This window comes from Marmota monax, unplaced genomic scaffold, assembly GCF_021218885.2.
Source record: "Marmota monax isolate L192 unplaced genomic scaffold, Marmota_monax_Labrador192_F-V1.1 WCK01_AAM20220418_F8-fsc00068, whole genome shotgun sequence".
In the NCBI taxonomy this organism is placed as follows: Eukaryota; Metazoa; Chordata; class Mammalia; order Rodentia; family Sciuridae; genus Marmota; species Marmota monax.
This window is the reverse complement of record NW_026692352.1, coordinates 5291062-5308192: the sequence shown is the minus strand read 5'-3', so window position 1 is coordinate 5308192 and position 17131 is coordinate 5291062. Positions and strand designations below refer to the sequence as shown.

At 38.6% G+C, this 17131-nt stretch overlaps 1 protein-coding gene and 1 long non-coding RNA gene across 2 annotated transcripts in view; one reads left to right on the top strand and one right to left on the bottom strand.

Annotated features, from left to right (window-relative positions):
• The first annotated feature begins 8821 nt into the window (after nucleotides 1-8821).
• Nucleotides 8822-16803, top strand: LOC124091043 (uncharacterized). Its single transcript, XR_006851289.2, has 2 exons — nucleotides 8822-9061; nucleotides 16377-16803. It is a non-coding gene; the product is annotated as an uncharacterized LOC124091043 (long non-coding RNA).
• Nucleotides 9609-17131, bottom strand: part of Spcs2 (signal peptidase complex subunit 2) — a 32685-nt gene continuing 25162 nt past the window's right edge. The window contains exon 5 of the mRNA XM_058578542.1: nucleotides 9609-13037. Within this exon, the coding sequence (XP_058434525.1) occupies nucleotides 12851-13037 (187 nt within the window). The 3' untranslated portion in view covers nucleotides 9609-12850. The remainder of the gene's footprint in view (nucleotides 13038-17131) is intronic.

The window sequence follows — 17131 nt, the reverse complement described above, 5'->3', positions numbered from 1 at the left end:
TAGTGACAGAAACCTAGTCAACAATGACTGCCTGCTCACCACAGCAGGAAACAAATGCAGCTACAGGAATGGGCCATGTCTGGATGCTTTTCTGTTTATTGGTTCTCATTTTTTTTATGCTCTTTCTTTTCCTTTATTTTCTCATCAGGGTTCTCCTTTGACAATAAAATTAATAGAAGAGGAGAAAATGTTAGAAAAGCCTTCAGTTGCAACTAACAGCTACGAGCATATAGAGTTTACTCACAGTATGGTTACACTAGGCAGAAGATGATTGGCTTATGGATATTATCTTGCTTATGTAGATTGACAGGCATGCCCCACTCAAACCCTATCCCTATAATAGTTGTGTACATTCCAAAAAGAAACTGAGCTACTGGACATTGACTTGAGGTTTGTCACCAGCCAGTTATCACCAGCTTTCGGGACTGAGGTAGCCAAATAGCGGAGCAACAAATTGACCACACCAGTGACAGAAATTTATGCTAGACAGCAGATAGAAAACCCAAGCCAGCCAATTATGCTGGACTTTAGTGACTAAGACTACATTTACCTTTATGGACAATTGTTGGAAAGATTATTAAAATAAATTTTTCCAAGGGTATTTGTATTACTGACAGACCTAATTAACTCCTTAAATATGAGAGTGAAGAGAAAAAATGATAAATATCCTGTAGCCTATAAGAATACAACTCATTGCCTCATTAATTATTGCCAGCTAATATTTCAGAACTATAATATGCTGAAGTTAATATTCAGGCTTTGAAGCAGGTATGTCTATTAACCAGACCTAGACAAACTACTGGTCTCATAATCCCTAAAGTGACTACTTTAAATATTATTCCTTGCTTGTTCAATTTTGGCCTTTGTAGCTATGTCTTAAAACTTACAATGTATGGATTTTCTTAATGTTTGACTTAAATTACATCCAACTTCCTTCATGGTCAGATAAGTGCTGATGGAAGGATGAGAACTAAGTAATGATGTTCTAGAAGACAATGTAATGAATAATGTGCGTGAGCCCTTTGCTCTATGGTTTATGGAGAGGCCTAAATGCCATGGCAATGAAAATGTCTGTTACTATGGCCAAAAACAATGCGTCCCAATAAAATTGGGAAAAGATTAAAAATCTTCTGATGAGTGTTTGGCAAGGTAATAATAATCCAGATTATTGTGTTGACTGTTATGAAGATAATATGTTTTCTACTAATTCTTTTTGTGTTTCAATAGCAGATTGTGATGACCTTGGACCAAGAGCCAAGTGACTGAAAGAAAAGTTCCCAGTTACATTCTTTTTTTTTTAATATTAAGAAAAATAAAGGCATTGTGTCGACTTACAACTACAAAAATTTTTAAAAAATTTTTAAAAACTGGCTTATAGGGGCTGAGGATGTGGCTCAAGCGGTAGCGCGCTTGCCTGGCATGTGCGAGGCGCTGGGTTCGATCCTCAGCACCACATAAAAATAAAATAAAGATGTTGTGTCCACCGAAAAACTAAAAAATAAATATTAAAAAATTCTCTCTCTCTCTGTCTTTTAAAAAAACTGGCTTATATCTGTCTGCTTTAACTAAGTCTAGTGCTGATCATTAATACTGTTCCCTAAATGTATAAGAAATTTAAAGCTATCCTTGATTTTTGCTAGTACTGCTAAACTCTGCAACCCTGTAATTATCTGTGGATTCTAAATTTTACTGTGAATATTAAACCTGGTTGGTATGGGGATATCTGTGTAATCATGTTTTAAAATATAAACCTTGGACGAGGACTTTACCAAGCTGGTATTCTCCAAACTAAAATTGTCTGTAATGATAATTTTAGATTTATAGAAACAGCAAATTTAATTGGGGATTTATTTACTCATTAATATTCTTTAACTGGACCTATTATCAATAAGATGTACGTACAATTTTTTGTTACTTTTTACACTAGGGTGGAAATTTAAATGTATTTTTGAAAGATAATGAGAGTTTGATTTGTTTAAAGGTTAATATTATGAAACATGGAAACATTTGTCACTTTCCCACAAAAAGAAGTTCTCTTAGCTTTTTTCTGATTCATGTACCAGACATAATGTTGTATTGTGTTATTGCAAAATAAACAGGAGAGAGCTAGGGTTGCAGCTCAGAGGTAGAATGCTTGCCTAGCACATGAGAGGCACTGGGTATGATATGCAGCACCACATAAAAACAAACAAACAAATAAATAAAGGTATTGTGTCCATCTACAACTAAAAATATTTAAAAAAATAATCAGGAGATATGACTAAGTAAGATTTGGAATTATGAAAAATTATGTTTCTTTGATCATAAACTGAATATGTTTTTGCTCTTGTTAATTTCATTTTAGGTTCCTTATGAACTTTAACCATTATGTGTTAGTGCCTTACAAAGGTGTAACTTCTAATATATAACACCTGAGTTAATTTGAGATAATAACCATCACCTATGGACAGACAGGATGTAAGGCTAACTCCCCATAGTAATACAGACCCAAATTAAATAAAAGGGGTAAATGACTGTAAAGTTCTAGACTAAAGTTAAAACCCTGTACTTTTACTTTAATAGTACAAACTGGTAAAACTGGCTTGTTGGATGTTTAAGACCAAAACTTGGAGATTAAAGTTAAGGAAGTAAAAAGGTCAAGAGGGGAAATGGCCAATATTTGGCTCTTACTCTCTGAGTCATGAACCTAGGGAATAAGGCGACTTCTCTAAGGGCTTTACAACTCTGGGCCACATGCCCTTCTGATGATGGGGATCACGGAAACGCTGGAGAAAAGAAGGCTGTCTAGCGCACATTCTGCAAAAGAGGAATGTCATTGGAAAAGGGACACATCCCTGATGCTTCCAAGGGAAGCCACATGGTCAGCAAGACCCTTGCCCTATTCTGACAAATGGCACTAAAGAAGCTAAGAGGCTGCTCTCAAGTTCCCCATGAGTGACCCCCTGAGGGAACTCAGCTGTCTCTCTCTCTTTTTTTTATGTACCTTAATTTAATTTATTTATTTATATGTGGTGCTGAGGATCAAATCCAGGGCCTCACAATGCTAGGCAAGCACTCTGCTGCTGAGCCACAACCCCAGCCCCCTCAGCTGACTCTTAACAATAGATAGGAACTAGGTCAATTTGATCAGCTTAATCTTAAACACTTGGCAAAAATAGTTATAACCAAAACACAGCCATCTGTGGACATTTAAAATAAAGACAATAGTTATTCTAATGAAACTTAAGATGTACACTTGTATTAGCCCACCAAGAGTAAGAAAAGCTGGAGACTGTTAAGAAAGGGGTTTTAGGGACCGGGGTTGTGGCTCAGTGGTATGGCATTTGCCTAGCATGCGTGAGGCACTGGGTTCAATGCCTGGCAACATGTAAAAATAAAATAAAGGTATTATGTCCATCTAAAAAAATTATTTAAAAAAAAAGAAAAGGGGTTTATGGGAGTGCCTAATATTTAACTATCACAAAGAGACTCTTAGAGACACAAGCTTGTCCTGTGTTTCGGAGACTGGCTGAAATACTAGTTGCTTTTGTATTAATTGTTTAAAACAAAGTAATGCTTTTCTGTCTTGTTTATTGTTGTCCTAGCATGAACTTTGCCCTATGTATAAAGGTGATGCTAACTATTAGTTCTTGGTATATTAGGTATACTCATGTTCAGTCACCTGCCAGCTGCTACCATGGACCACTGGACTACTGTGATGCTGAATACCCCTAACTGTCCATTTCCCACCTGACAGAAAATAAGAACTTTGGGTTGTTGAGAGCCACAGTTTAGTCAGAATGAAGCCTGGCATTTTTGCCAGAGGGAATGGTTGAAAGGTGACCCTGCTCCGGGATTAGGGCGGATCCTGCTGGGATTAAGGCGGATCCTGCTGCCTCGGGCGCCCTCTACTTTGGAGTTCCCAGTTGAGTTCTCGCGGGGTTCTGAGAGAGAGAATTGGCGCGTGGAGCCGGTGGAGGCAGTGTGTTCCCGGGAAGTGTGTGTAGAGTGCCGGTGAGAGTTCGGGAATAAAGATTGCTGTTTGAACCTACAAGGCTGTGTGGCAGCTTGGTTATTTTGTGCCCAGACAGACTGCGGCATTGGGTTAGCTGCCCTGCAACTTCACCCTCTTTCAGCAGGAAGCAGTTTGGAGATTTCATCACCCATTTTTCCATAGAAATGGAATGTAAAAATTGACAATGAAGAAATGTATCAGTAGTTCACCTGTTGAATACCGTCCTGGTTGCTCTAAGGCTTATTTTTTAAAGGACTTTTTTTTTTCTTTCTCACTTCTCTCCACCTCCTCAACAAGATTAGGGAGATGGTGTTATCTTTTCTTTCCCTAGTTATCTTTTCTTTGAAAACACCCACCTCAGGAAGGAGATATCTGCCAGAGGATCTAAGAAGTGAATGTGTAACATGCCATAAGGGCACCCTTGGGACTACCTACCAGAGCACACTTGGAATGCAACCCTTGAAAAGCTTTTTAAAAGCCCTCTGTTTTCTCTAATGTGCAGAACTACAGCATCTGGGACTGGAGCTCTCTGTTTCTCCTTGTCTAGCAAAGCAATAAACTGTCTTTTCCCTTTTTTCTCAAAACCATGTCCTCATTATTAAATTGACATGACTTGGCATTGGGGACAAGAACTGAGATTTTGATAACAGTTTGATGCAAGTCTTCTCCAGCAAAAGAGCCAATCAGAAGACAACTACTAAGGGACTGATCTTGCTGAGTTCCATGTATGGCATAACCACAGGTAATGAAGTGAACAAGGAACTCATTTCATAGGCCATCACATACAATAGTGGGCTTAAGACCATGAGATATTATGGATTTTCCATGCCTTGCAATCCAACAGGAGCTGGATTCATTTAAAGAATGAATGGCTGCTGAAACAAGTGTTAAGGACTGAGAATAACTACGCAGGGATGGCTGTTCATCTGCCTGAGACACAGAGGACACTAAATGAGAAACTCAGACATCAGTAGCCTATAGTTACGTTTATTATCTCACCCAAGACCACCAGCATTAACATAATAAATAAAGGACACTTCCACTGAACATTTTTTTTAAACCAGCCTGGGGCAAAAGGAACAATTTACTGCTGCCAACTCCTTGAGACATCACATCATAGACAAGAAGTCATTAGTTGGCCATTGACTGTACACCCCCAGTACAGTATGCCTTATTGACTCCTTGCAGGGAGGGAATATCTAGATTTACAAGTAAAGCCTACTGTATTGGGAACCTGGCCCTCACAAGTATAGGTGATGTTACCTTAGGGTGTCATCACTAAGGAACACTTTGTATCAGTTTATGGCATTTACATATTCCCCCTGAAGAGCAAACAAATAGAATGGTATGGTACACTTGCCTTGGCAAGCCTATTGTGCAGGCTGCTTTACTAATAAAAGATCATACAATATCCTATGTACTGCCTCATAGAGCTGATCTGCCATTATTTTTGTCTATTAGACATTTGTCCAAATGTTAGCAACAAGTAACCTATTCCTGAATTGGGCAACAGAAGTTGCACATCATACCAATTAGCTTGATTATTGGTTCTACAGAGAACTCCCGGTGACTGCGGTGCAAAGGCTTCCCTGGGTAGTTTGAACTGGAAATGAGATGGAATGGACTTGGATAAAACAGAACTGGACTAAAACAAGATCTCTTACCTTATGCCACGTGTTTAAACAAATTAATACTTTCTTAATTACCTGAGCATGCTTGCTGGTAGGTTCTTGCTCTTTGTACTTCTGTTGTAAGATGTGGATAAAATGTGCCTCCAGAGCCCTGTCCTTGTGAAAGACATGGGATGGTCTGGGATTGTGAGGGATACGAAGGGGCTTCCAAGGGTAAACAGTAATTGGTGCCTATCAAAGCTTGCAGTGAAATAAGATCTCTAAAAGAATGTGATAAGAAAATGGAAAGGTGGAGCTGGCCATTTTCCTTCTCTCCAATCTTTAAGAAAGGATCTAAACAATGACTCTGATTGTAAAGTAAAAGAATATATCATAAAGTATCTGAAGAATCCACCTGTGCAGTGGGCATGCAACCTATCCTGTATATTCCCCCTGCTTGTAGGCATAAGATGAAAATGCAACTGAAAATGCTGAGGAAATCATATCCACCAGCGGTACTGATCCAGTGTCTCATAGGAATTTGAGCATCTGGTCACACCAGCTTCCTCAAGTCTGATAATCTTCATTGAAATATTTTGTATCCTGGCCCACTGCCACCAAGGAGTAATAAAATGTCCAAAACCTTTTCATTGTGTTCTCCAAGTTCTTTCACTGGAATTGGTAAACAGTATTCTGGGATGTTTGCAGCCCTGGGGTTGCAAACACTAAAACTGAAGGCTCAAACCTATTAAAGTTCTGCAACAATCTGCCTGTTGTTTTCATACTAAAGATCACAACTTAGGTTGAAAGCGAGGAAAATCCCCAGTGGGCAGGAAGTGAAACAAACAGGAAACAAGAAATGATAAGGGCTGAAGCCACAGATGTCTAGAGACATTGCTGGTCCCTTAAAAGTAAAACAACTTTGTCAGTCTCTTATAGATTATTCTTATATTTTAACAACCATTTTACTATCCTGAAATGAAATTCATAAATAAGAGTCTACCGGGGCTGGGGATGTGGCTCAAGTGGTAGCGTATTCGCCTAGCATGCGTGAGGCACTGGGTTCGATTCTCAGCATCACATAAAAATAAAATAAAGATATTGTGTCCACATGAAACAAAAAAAAAAAAATAAGACTCTACCTATATATTTTATCAAAGAAATAACAGTAACAAATGGGGAATAAGTGTCAATTATGATAATATACAATTCAATTTCAAAATGTAAATTCTTCACCATGACTACATTAGAAACATGATACTGTCAGATGTTTGCATCTAAACAGAATCACCATGAATTTGACAACTATAAATGCAACTGAAAATGCTGAAGAAATCATATCCACCAGCGGTACTGATCCAGTGTCTCTCAGGAATTTGAGCATCTTGATCACACCAGCTTCCTCAAGTCTGATAATCTTGATTCAAATATTTTTGTACAACTCTCCGGCAAAATTGATCCAGTTCCTCATAGTGGTAAATTTGCTTGATAATGTTCCCTTTATTGACCACCTTCTCTTCCCTCTCACTTTTTCACTTCCTTATGGGGCTCCCTGCATATCTCATAGACCATTTGTATTCAAATCATTTTCATGAATCTTGCTCTGAGAATGAGGCCTCTCTGTAGGTATCTACATGAGACCTAGACGTTTCAGTTAACAGCTGAAATTCATTTCCAGTGTGTGGATCCAAAAAAGAATTGTCTTTGACAGTCTTTTTAGTCTTCCAAGTAGCAAATAAGATTAAACCACTGGCAATGGCCCACGAGTCAAAAAAACAAAACCTATCTGGTCCCTAGGAATACTAAGGCAAGGATACCAGCTTTTAATTTAGCCCATTGTGCTTATGTTATTATCATGGCTGGTCTTGCAAATTGTCACTGGACACCATTGGCTTTTAACTTATCTGGACCATTAGTGAACCAGACCAAGGTATTTGGTTAGAGAAGTCTCTGTAAACTGAGGGCTCTGTTTTGTCAGTGGTTTTACCATGGATGGCAGATTGAGAAATATATGTTTTTTCCAAAGGAGTAGCTGTCACTTCTTCTGAGACAGGACCTCACGATGTTGCCCAGGATAGCCTCAGACTTGTGATCCTCCTGTTGCCTTGGGCTTCTCAGTAGCTGAGATAATGGGCATGTTCTACACCTGGTTTAAATTCTGGTTTTGGTTTTTATCTTTGGAGATAAGGTTTATGTTGCCCAGGCTGGCCTCCAACTCTTCAGACTCAAGCCATTCTTGTGCTCAGCCTCCCTAGTAGCTGGAACTGTAGATATGTACCACCATGCCCAGCTTGTCACTTTTTCAAGAAAAACTAAAATGACCAGGCTAACTATATCCCCACATACACCATTTTCATTTGACTAGGGAAGCCTGCTGGATCTTTTGATTAAAGTCTGCATTAGCCTGGCCCAAAATAGGGATGTTAGACCAGAGTTACAAGGTTAGATGTTGTCTCAACAAAAGCTCAATAGCAACCTTTCTTAAAAGGCTTATGTAGTGACTGCAAAGCACCAAGTAGCCCCTCCATACTGTGAAAAATTTGAGTACTGCAGGAGTGGCTGAGTTTTCAACTAAGTTTGATTTTTCTCTTTTCCTCTTGGGATTCTATATTGTTTCCAGTAGACTACACCAACCTTTGTGCAATAGTCTCTGATTGGAAACTGAAAGCATTCCATCAAATGTATAATTGATATCAATAGCACACTTTGATACAAAAGCCATAAACCAGCAGTACATTAATCAGTTTAGTGGCTCTAGGCACAAGTCATTTTAATTTCCCTTCCTATTACAAACTGATCAAGTTTAGAAAATCTATCATTGAATTGAAGTGTTTCTCCAGCATGGGAATCCAAATCAAGAAACTGACAATAGGTATGCTGGAGGCCCCAGCCAGGTATGGGGGCACATCAAGGGATAGGAGGGCTAGCCTGCAGGGGACGGTTGTGCTAATGGGAAGGCCAGTGCTGCCTCTTCCTGTTTTGTACCTGAAACAAAGGCCTCAGAGGCTCCTTTTGTTTTTTGCTCTCCTGCATGACACACTGAGCATCTGCCCTACAGTTGTTGGCATTTTTTTTTTTAATCTCCCCAATGCACAGGGCTTCCTACCCCAATGAGAACAAGTAATATGGTGACTTGAACATCTATATTCAACAGACAGAGCTATAAAAGGAGTGAAGTCTCCACCCCCCAAAAAACAACAGAAGGAGGGTTCAGAGATACAAAGGGAGAGAATAATTTTGTCAGTAGGCAAGGCCCTGTACTACCTGCTTGGACTCAACTGTCTGATGTTTTTGGTCCGGAGCTCTAAATCCTTATTGCCGCAATCATTTTCTTCACTTTGGGTAACACTTTACTTATTAGCACAGGCCTTTCAGCTGGGCCCTTGGGCTTGCTGCCTCACTATCAGAACATTCTTTCCACCTCCTGCCCAGAAGCTGGGGAAGAAGGCTGAACAATGTAAGTACTATTTGGGGAGTGTTTCAGTCTTAACTCTTTCTGCTTAGCCTCAAGAGAGTAATTGGACAATGCGGGGGTGGGGTTCTTACTGCTCCCTTCACTTGACAGCATATACTACCAGATCCCAGAAATCCTTTATCCCCTAACCTGGCCCATGAAGACACTTGTCCTTTCTCCTTTTGAAAACCACATGTTCTGATACCATTTTGTGGAGGAACGGGGAAGTGTGCCAGGAAATGAACTCAGGGCACTCAACTACTGAGCCACATCCCCAGCCCCATTTTGTTTTTTATTTAGACAGGGTCTCAATGAGTTGCTTAGTGCCTTGCTGTTGCTGAGATGGGTTGGCTTTGAACTTGCGATCCTCCTTGCCTCAGCCTCCCAAGCAACTGGGATTACACGCATGTGCCACTAACCAGCCAGATACCATTCTTGTTAATAAAATTTTCAGAGGTTATAAAGGGTCTAGAATTTTATCCTACTTGCAAGCTAGTAAGTTAGACTGCTGTTCTTTCATGATATTAGCAGAAGACAAGAGACTCCTGGATCAGACAAAAAAAAACTTTATTACTTATAGTACAATAAGAAACATGAACATAATGTTTGTGCCAGTTCCCCATGACTCCCATTCCCAAAAGTGCCACAGATGGGCCTAGATGGATTCCTCTACGGGCAGACCCTGATGTTGTAGACTCAACCCTTTTATAGTAAACAGTGCAAAACCCTGCTCACAAAGTAGTTTACTGCCAACAGAATACAGAGGAATGGCCTAGGAAGACAGTGACACATGTTGCTTTCATACAAAGCAAGAATCTTCAGGGACATTCAGGGCTCATGCATTACCTTTCCCAGTTCCTTTTTCTCCAGGTCACATAATCCAGTATTTGGTGACCAAATACTACTCACTCCTCATCAGTGATTTCCCAGAAAAGTCTGTTTCAGAGAATCTCCCTGTAAGGCCCAAAGCTCCTTCATGTCAACCAAGATCCACTGCCAAAAATTCTGAGGCCTTTACTATTGTGTCTGCGATAGACCGTAGGAAGCTGGCTGTAAGATAGCTCAAAGTTGCCATTCTTTCTTACATACCTAGTTTCTTCCCTTCTTCTTATGCTCATGTAAGTGCATGTCTGCATCTGTCTTTTTCTCTCTATATATATATGTAACTAGTTAAAATTGGGCAGAAATGAGGCTGGTTGCCAGATTAATCAGGAAGTCCTCCTAACCAGAGGAGTTAAAAACAAATAACAACAAAAAGGGGCATCTTTTGAGCAGTTATCTTTGATAGTTTTCTGTTGTTGCAATAAAATACCTAATAAGTCAAACTTAAAGAAGGAAATATTTATTTTGGCTCAGTTTCAGAGGTTTTAGTTCATGGTCACTTGACACTGTGGCTTTAGGTCTGTGGCAAGGCAGAAAACCATGGGAAGGGAACGGAGGGAGCAAACTTCTTCACAAGTTGGGGGCAAGGTCCAGTATCCCCTCCAATTAATCACAAAGTAGTTTACTACCAACAGAATACAGAGGAATGGCCTCTGTAATAGCCTAAAAAAATAGCCTAACTTCCTGCCAGTACGCGCCACCTCCTAAAAATTCCACCACCTTCCAATAATAGTACTACAGTTTAGGGAGCAATGAGCCTTCAGCGAACATTTCAGATCCAAATCAGAGCGATCTCTCAAGTTATTTCCCACTATTCAGCCAGTAACCAGTTCTGTAATTCCTCATTAACATGCAATGTTAAATTTAAGCATTCAAAACATCAGTCTGATAAGTGGACCATAGAAAAGAATATCAAGAAAATCCACGGTATTAAAAAAAGTTTATAAGAATCTATGTTGATTTTTAAGGTAGCATGGACATCAGAGGAGTTACCTGCACATAATGTTCTTTCAGCTGGGTTTTCTATTTAATAGCAGAGAAGATTGTTAATGGGGACAGGATATATTCTATAAAATCAGTGACACTGCAGCTTTCCCAGATGATTTCCATCAAGGAGACAACGGGATGTATAATGTGGTTAGTCTGGGTGGATATAAGGTAGAGTTGGTGAGAGGGCTGTAACCGGAGAAGGAACTCAGTTCAAAAGAAATACAACTTTGGGGCTGGGGATGTGGCTCAAGTGGTAGCGCGCTAGCCTGGCATGCGTCCGGCCCGGGTTCGATCCTCAGCACCACATACAAACAAAGATGTTGTGTCAGCCGAAAACTAAAATAAAAATATTTTAAAAAAAAAACAACAACTTTGTGTGTATGCAAACAGACTTTGCACCTTTTATTTCCCAAGGTTTTTCTGAAGCAGAAAATACTGTTTCTAAAAAATAAATAAAAATATTACAAACACTAAATAAGCATTAGCAACTGAAATTTGTAAATAATGAAAAACACTGGTGACCTTCTCCTTAGTGGTACTAAGTGTAGTTGGAACTGCACTTTTATAAAGCTGGAGGAACAATATTCCTAAAGGTCACAGGATCTAGGCAAGGCTGAACTCTTCTCGAACTAGGCTGCAGAAATACTGTAAAAAAATTTGTTTGTGTGTGTGTGTATGATGGAGAATCAAACCCAGGACCTCACACATGCTAGGCAAGTGCTCTAGCACCGAGTCTTTTTATTTTGTGACAGTCTCACTAAATGGCCCAGGTTGATCTCAGATTTGCCATCCTCCTGCCTCAGCATCCCAAGTAGCTGGGATTACAGGCATGCATCAATGCTCCCTGGTGATGCTCTTTTGTTGCATAGAAACACAAACTCTGGTGCTACAATGGGATCTATTAAGTGATGTGTGACAAATAATTCAAGTTTTATGTCTCAGCTTCCTCATCTATAAAACAGAGATAATAAAAGTACCTACCTCTTAGAAGTACCATGGGCTTTAGTGAGTTAATACATGTAAGGTACTTGGAACACTTCCTGGGACCAAGTAATGAGTGTTCTTATTATTCTTACCAGAGAGCTACGAGTTTCTCAGTTATGGGTTTTCAGGGCTCTATGAATAATTAAACAGCCTGGAAATGAAAAAAACCTACAGTAGTAGAGAAACTAATAACACTTGCTGCTCTGTTCCTTCCATCAAGACTATGACTCATTTTTTCACATCTTCTTTCCTTTTATTGAAAAAAATTTTAGAAAATGGCAATTAATAAAGGTCGCAAACAAATCAACAGGGATATACTATGGAAAACACACAATATAAAATTAAAAATGCCACTGGCTTCTTCAATTGATTAAGAACACAAAATGTGTTTTTAACAGGCAGGTCTTTTTAGACAAATTTAAAAGCTATATTTTGTGGGTTTTTGGAGTTTCCCCAAGTCAGATATATACACACCCACAAAAATGGTGTGTGAGGAAAGCTGTCATACACAAGAAGTTATATCCTGAATTCTTTAGGAAACAGTTGTTGAAACAGAAATTAACATGAAGTCAGCAACAGGTTAACAATTTTTTAAAATTGAGTCTTCAAATGCTGCATGTGGGCACAAAGCTATACTATAGAAAGTACTACTACGTACAAAAAAAAAGTTTTATACAGCTTTTAGCAAGAATGCTTTTCCAAAGCAAGTCAAAACAACACAATCAGCAGACCAAGGAAGCTACAGCTAGAAATAAGAGCTACAGCTTCTTGTATCTGTGCTAGAAAATCCTATTTTTCCAGAAGAGACTAAAATTTCAGGACAAAAAGGGACATTTTAAACATTTCTTACTTTACCCATTTTAAGTTCTGTTTCTTCCCCCACCCATCCAGTAATTCAGCATGATCCAGCAGAAAGAGGGCCGCTTTTAGAATTGGCTATTTTATTTTTCTTTCTGAGGCAAGACTGTCATGGAGCCTGGATATTTCAGGCTCGTATGCATCCATGACCAGTGTCCCGCTGTGGTCAAAAAACTTGGCGATAGACTTAGTGAATTCGGCTTCCCGCTGCTGCTTTGTTCTCCCACTGATGAAGGTCAGTTTCAGTGTATATTTGTCATCAAACCTAAGCATCAGGGCAAAAGACAGAATATCAAAAACAAACACATTTTAGAAGATATTATAAAATATTATGCATACTGCTAAGTGTGATGGTAGTATTTTCCTAAAGTTATCTGTGGATGACTGATTATGATATCCAGGATTTGTTTCAAAATATTTCAGTAAGAGAAAAAAATGCTACATGCTTATGTCACAAGACTGGAAAATGCAGACAGTTACAGCAACTGGGAAATAAGCACATGGGAATTGTGTTATTTTGATTTTTCTGCATATTTAAAAACATGTATAATAAAAAGCTTTAAAATTGAAGAGAAAGGGAAAAACAAACAAGAGCACAGATGCAACCAGTAATAATAGAGGCACCAAGTATTTCTGAAAGAACAAGGTGGGCACTGGTGATACAGGGAACATGCAAATACTTTATACTTGGGCCCAAAACTATTCTGGGAAAACCTTCTCAAACCCTCATCTGGGTTACATGTGTCTCCTTCTTCTTCCACAGCACCATCAATTAATATTCAATTCAAATACTAACCCTTCTTCTTCCATCAATTAATATTCAATTCAAATACTAAATGCCTATGATATTCAGTTTTAAAGATAGCTTCCATGCTTTCAACAAAATTATCTGTACTGAAATGAGTTTGTGTATTTGTGTTTTTCACTAGATTGGGAGATTCCTGAGGGCAAGGATTTTTGTCTTAACTGCTTACTATCATCAGCATGGCACTTGGGTAGGCAACCACATTTTTCTGAATAAAGAACCCTTGCTATCAAGGAGGCTCCCCAATTCTAGGGTGCTTAGCCCTTGCAATCTGTAAAAATTGAGCTCTAGGTTCTACTGACTCCACACCCACTGCTTTACTTCATGAACTCCAGAGATTCCTGTTATACTTTAAGGTACCAGGAAGGTCTTTATTATTTCTACCCATTAAGAGGATTTAATGATACCATTTTCTGGTAGGCTGACACCCCCTCACCACCTGCTTCTGTACACTTATTAGGGCACATTCAGTGGATTATCATGCAGGTATTATCCTTAGTTGAAGAAATTTCTTATACACCTATTTCTGCATGCTTAAAACAGAAACACTTCCACTTACTTTAAGGATTACTATCATAGTCAGAATGGTACCTACTGTTTGACCATAGCCTCCCAAAGCATAAGTCTTCAATAAGTCGTTGGACATTATCCCAACTTGGATAATGACTAGTGAAGGCTCTTGAACTATTTTAATCGCCTCAAAAGATTTTTCTCAAGCTCTATTCACTTGTTGTTAACTGAATCACAGTAATTTTTTGACTTCTGGGCCCTGTTTTATTAGCAGTTACATTCCTTTGATGGCAGGACATGATCTGATGAATTGTAACCTGATGCATCTTAGAAATAGCTATCCTTAACTCAAACATTTATTGAGCACCACACCTAGTTTTAGACACTAAAAATATACAGCAATGAACAATATATATAAACCTCTGCCTTTTGGGGATTTTCATTATAGTGTGTGTGAGGGGACCAAAAAAAAAAAAAAAAAAGATGTTCTTTTAAATATAACAGGGCAGGAAGCTTCACTAGGCAAATGTTTGAGCAGAGCCCAAAGAAGGCAAGAGAATGAACTATCAGAGAAATTGATATCCCGTGTAGAGGAAGCTACAAGTGCAAAGGCCCTTAGGCAGAACATATCTGGAATAAAGAGTAGAAAAGGGTCTTGATGAACAGAATGAAGTGGGAGACAATGACAACCATTGATTAGGGGTACAGACAATAGATACATATTAACTTCTAAACCACAGTTAGAAAGTTAGCTTTTTCTCTACATAAGAGTTTTGAGCTGAAGACTGAGGTGATCTGACGTTTCAGATGGATCAGTATGACTAGTTCAAGTACATTTCAGTCATTCACACAATAAAGCTTTCTATACATCTAAACTGTGCCAGGCCCTAAGCTAGCTCTGAGGACCTAGAGTTGAGACAATCCCTGCCTTGGCTTAAGTATCTAGTATGTAGTGAATGGTAAAGGGGCTCACACTGCGAAGGAAGAGGGCCTACGAGGAGACAAAGATAAGCAATATAGTTCCAAATGACCAGGGTAACAGAGATAAGCATAAGACGCTCAAGAATACCTAGGTGTACCTAACCCAGACTAAGCTATGTCAGGGAAGACTCCTTAGGAGGATAACAAATAGGAGGCAGGTGACAGATAATCAACCCAGAGAAAACAATCTTGATTGAAGGCACAGGGTCAACTGGAAAACTCAGCAAATTAAAAACTCCATGATACTACTAGAGTAAAAATACATGTTTTGAGAGGGGCACAAAAAGATATCATGAAGGACAGATGCTGAAAGACTGCACATGCTAATGGAGTTCAGGGTATTTAATAAATGTGCTGAGAAGCAAGTAAACTGCAGAATTCTTACACAAGTCACAAAGCTTGTATAAATCTGAATACGGCAAATGGTGGTCTGTGAAACCTTTCACTGCCATTCCATACGGCAGTTATGGAACAAGATGTCAGAACCAGGAACTATTAAACTACTAGAAGAAGAATTGGGAGGACAGAAGAATTTCTCCACCAACAATATGGCAACTGGCAAAAATGAGAAGGGAGTACAGAAAAATCAGAACCTTAATATAGTGCTAGTGGGACTGTAAAATGGTGCAGTTACTTTGTTAAATAGGTTGGCAATTCCTCCAACAGTTAAAGAGTTACTATATGATTCAGTAATTCCTCTCCAACAGAAATGAAAGCATATCCACACAAAAATCTGTACACAGATGTTTATAGCAGAATATTCACGATAGCCCAAAGATGATGACAACCTAAATGTCACCATTAATTGATGAACGGGTAAACAAAATGTGATATATCTTTGCAATGGGATATTATTCAACCTTTAAAAAAGCAATGAAGTTCTGAAGAAGGCTACAATGTGGCTAAACCTTGAAAACATTATGCTAAATGAAAGAAACCAGTCACAAAAGGCCACACAGGCTATACATTCTAAAATTTAATTCACATTAGATGTTCATAGAAAACATTTACATAGTAAGTAAGTAATTGGATATTGCTTAAGGTTGGGGGGAAATGGGGAAATAGGAGGTAATAGCTAAAATTTATAGGATTTTGTTTGAGGTAATGAAAATGTTCTAGGGTTGACTATGGTAATGATTGCAAATAACTGTAAATACACTATAAACTAATAAAGTGTACACTTTGGGTGAACTGTATGGTTGGTGAAGTATATCTCAATAAGGCTGTTAAAAAAAAAAAAACATGTCAGAATAAAAATAATGAAATCAAGATGTTGCCAGATTCTAAAATTATGCAACTCTTCTTCAGTGGCCTGGGAAGAAGTTCAGATTCACAACAGCTGAGTAAAAAAAGAGCTAGAAGCCCTGCTCCAAGGATAAGCAAGAACTCAGCTATAACATCAGAATGAAGGTCTGCTCCCCTTCTTCATAGACATCTTCACAAATCAGCAATGAAAGAGAGCATTTATTTGGTGCTGATGCTATGTTATCTTCATATATGTGAATAATTGTAACTTCAGGACCTACTTTTAGGAAGTATACCATGTATTTTTAGTTAATGACAAAGGCATGACTTCTGGACTTAAACCAGGTCTGGAATGCCTACTCTAAAACTTCTGGATTACATGATGCTAGAAGAATTAATGTAACCTTTGGACCTGTGTTCTTATCTATAAACATATGTTCTAAAGTCTATTTAGCACAATACCTGAAAAACAATAAATGTTTAATAGACATTTGCTATTATTATAACTGCTATCATATCTTCCCAACAACTCTAAAGAGTCCTTTTTGACTTCACTAAAGGCACATCGTTTATATGATTTATCAAAATCATTGAGAAACAGACTGAGCTGGCACATGGATTCCATTCTGGGTACTTACATGGACTCTGGACTGTATTTTATAAAGTCATACAGAGCAACGTTCCAGAGATTCTTGACAGCATTTAGTGTGTAGTCAGGATCATAGAAGGCACAAAAACTAAACAGAGGTTTTTGCAAAGATAACTGATCTCATACCTTTGTCATTTGTTAACTTGTCACAAAGGATAAAATTCTTTAT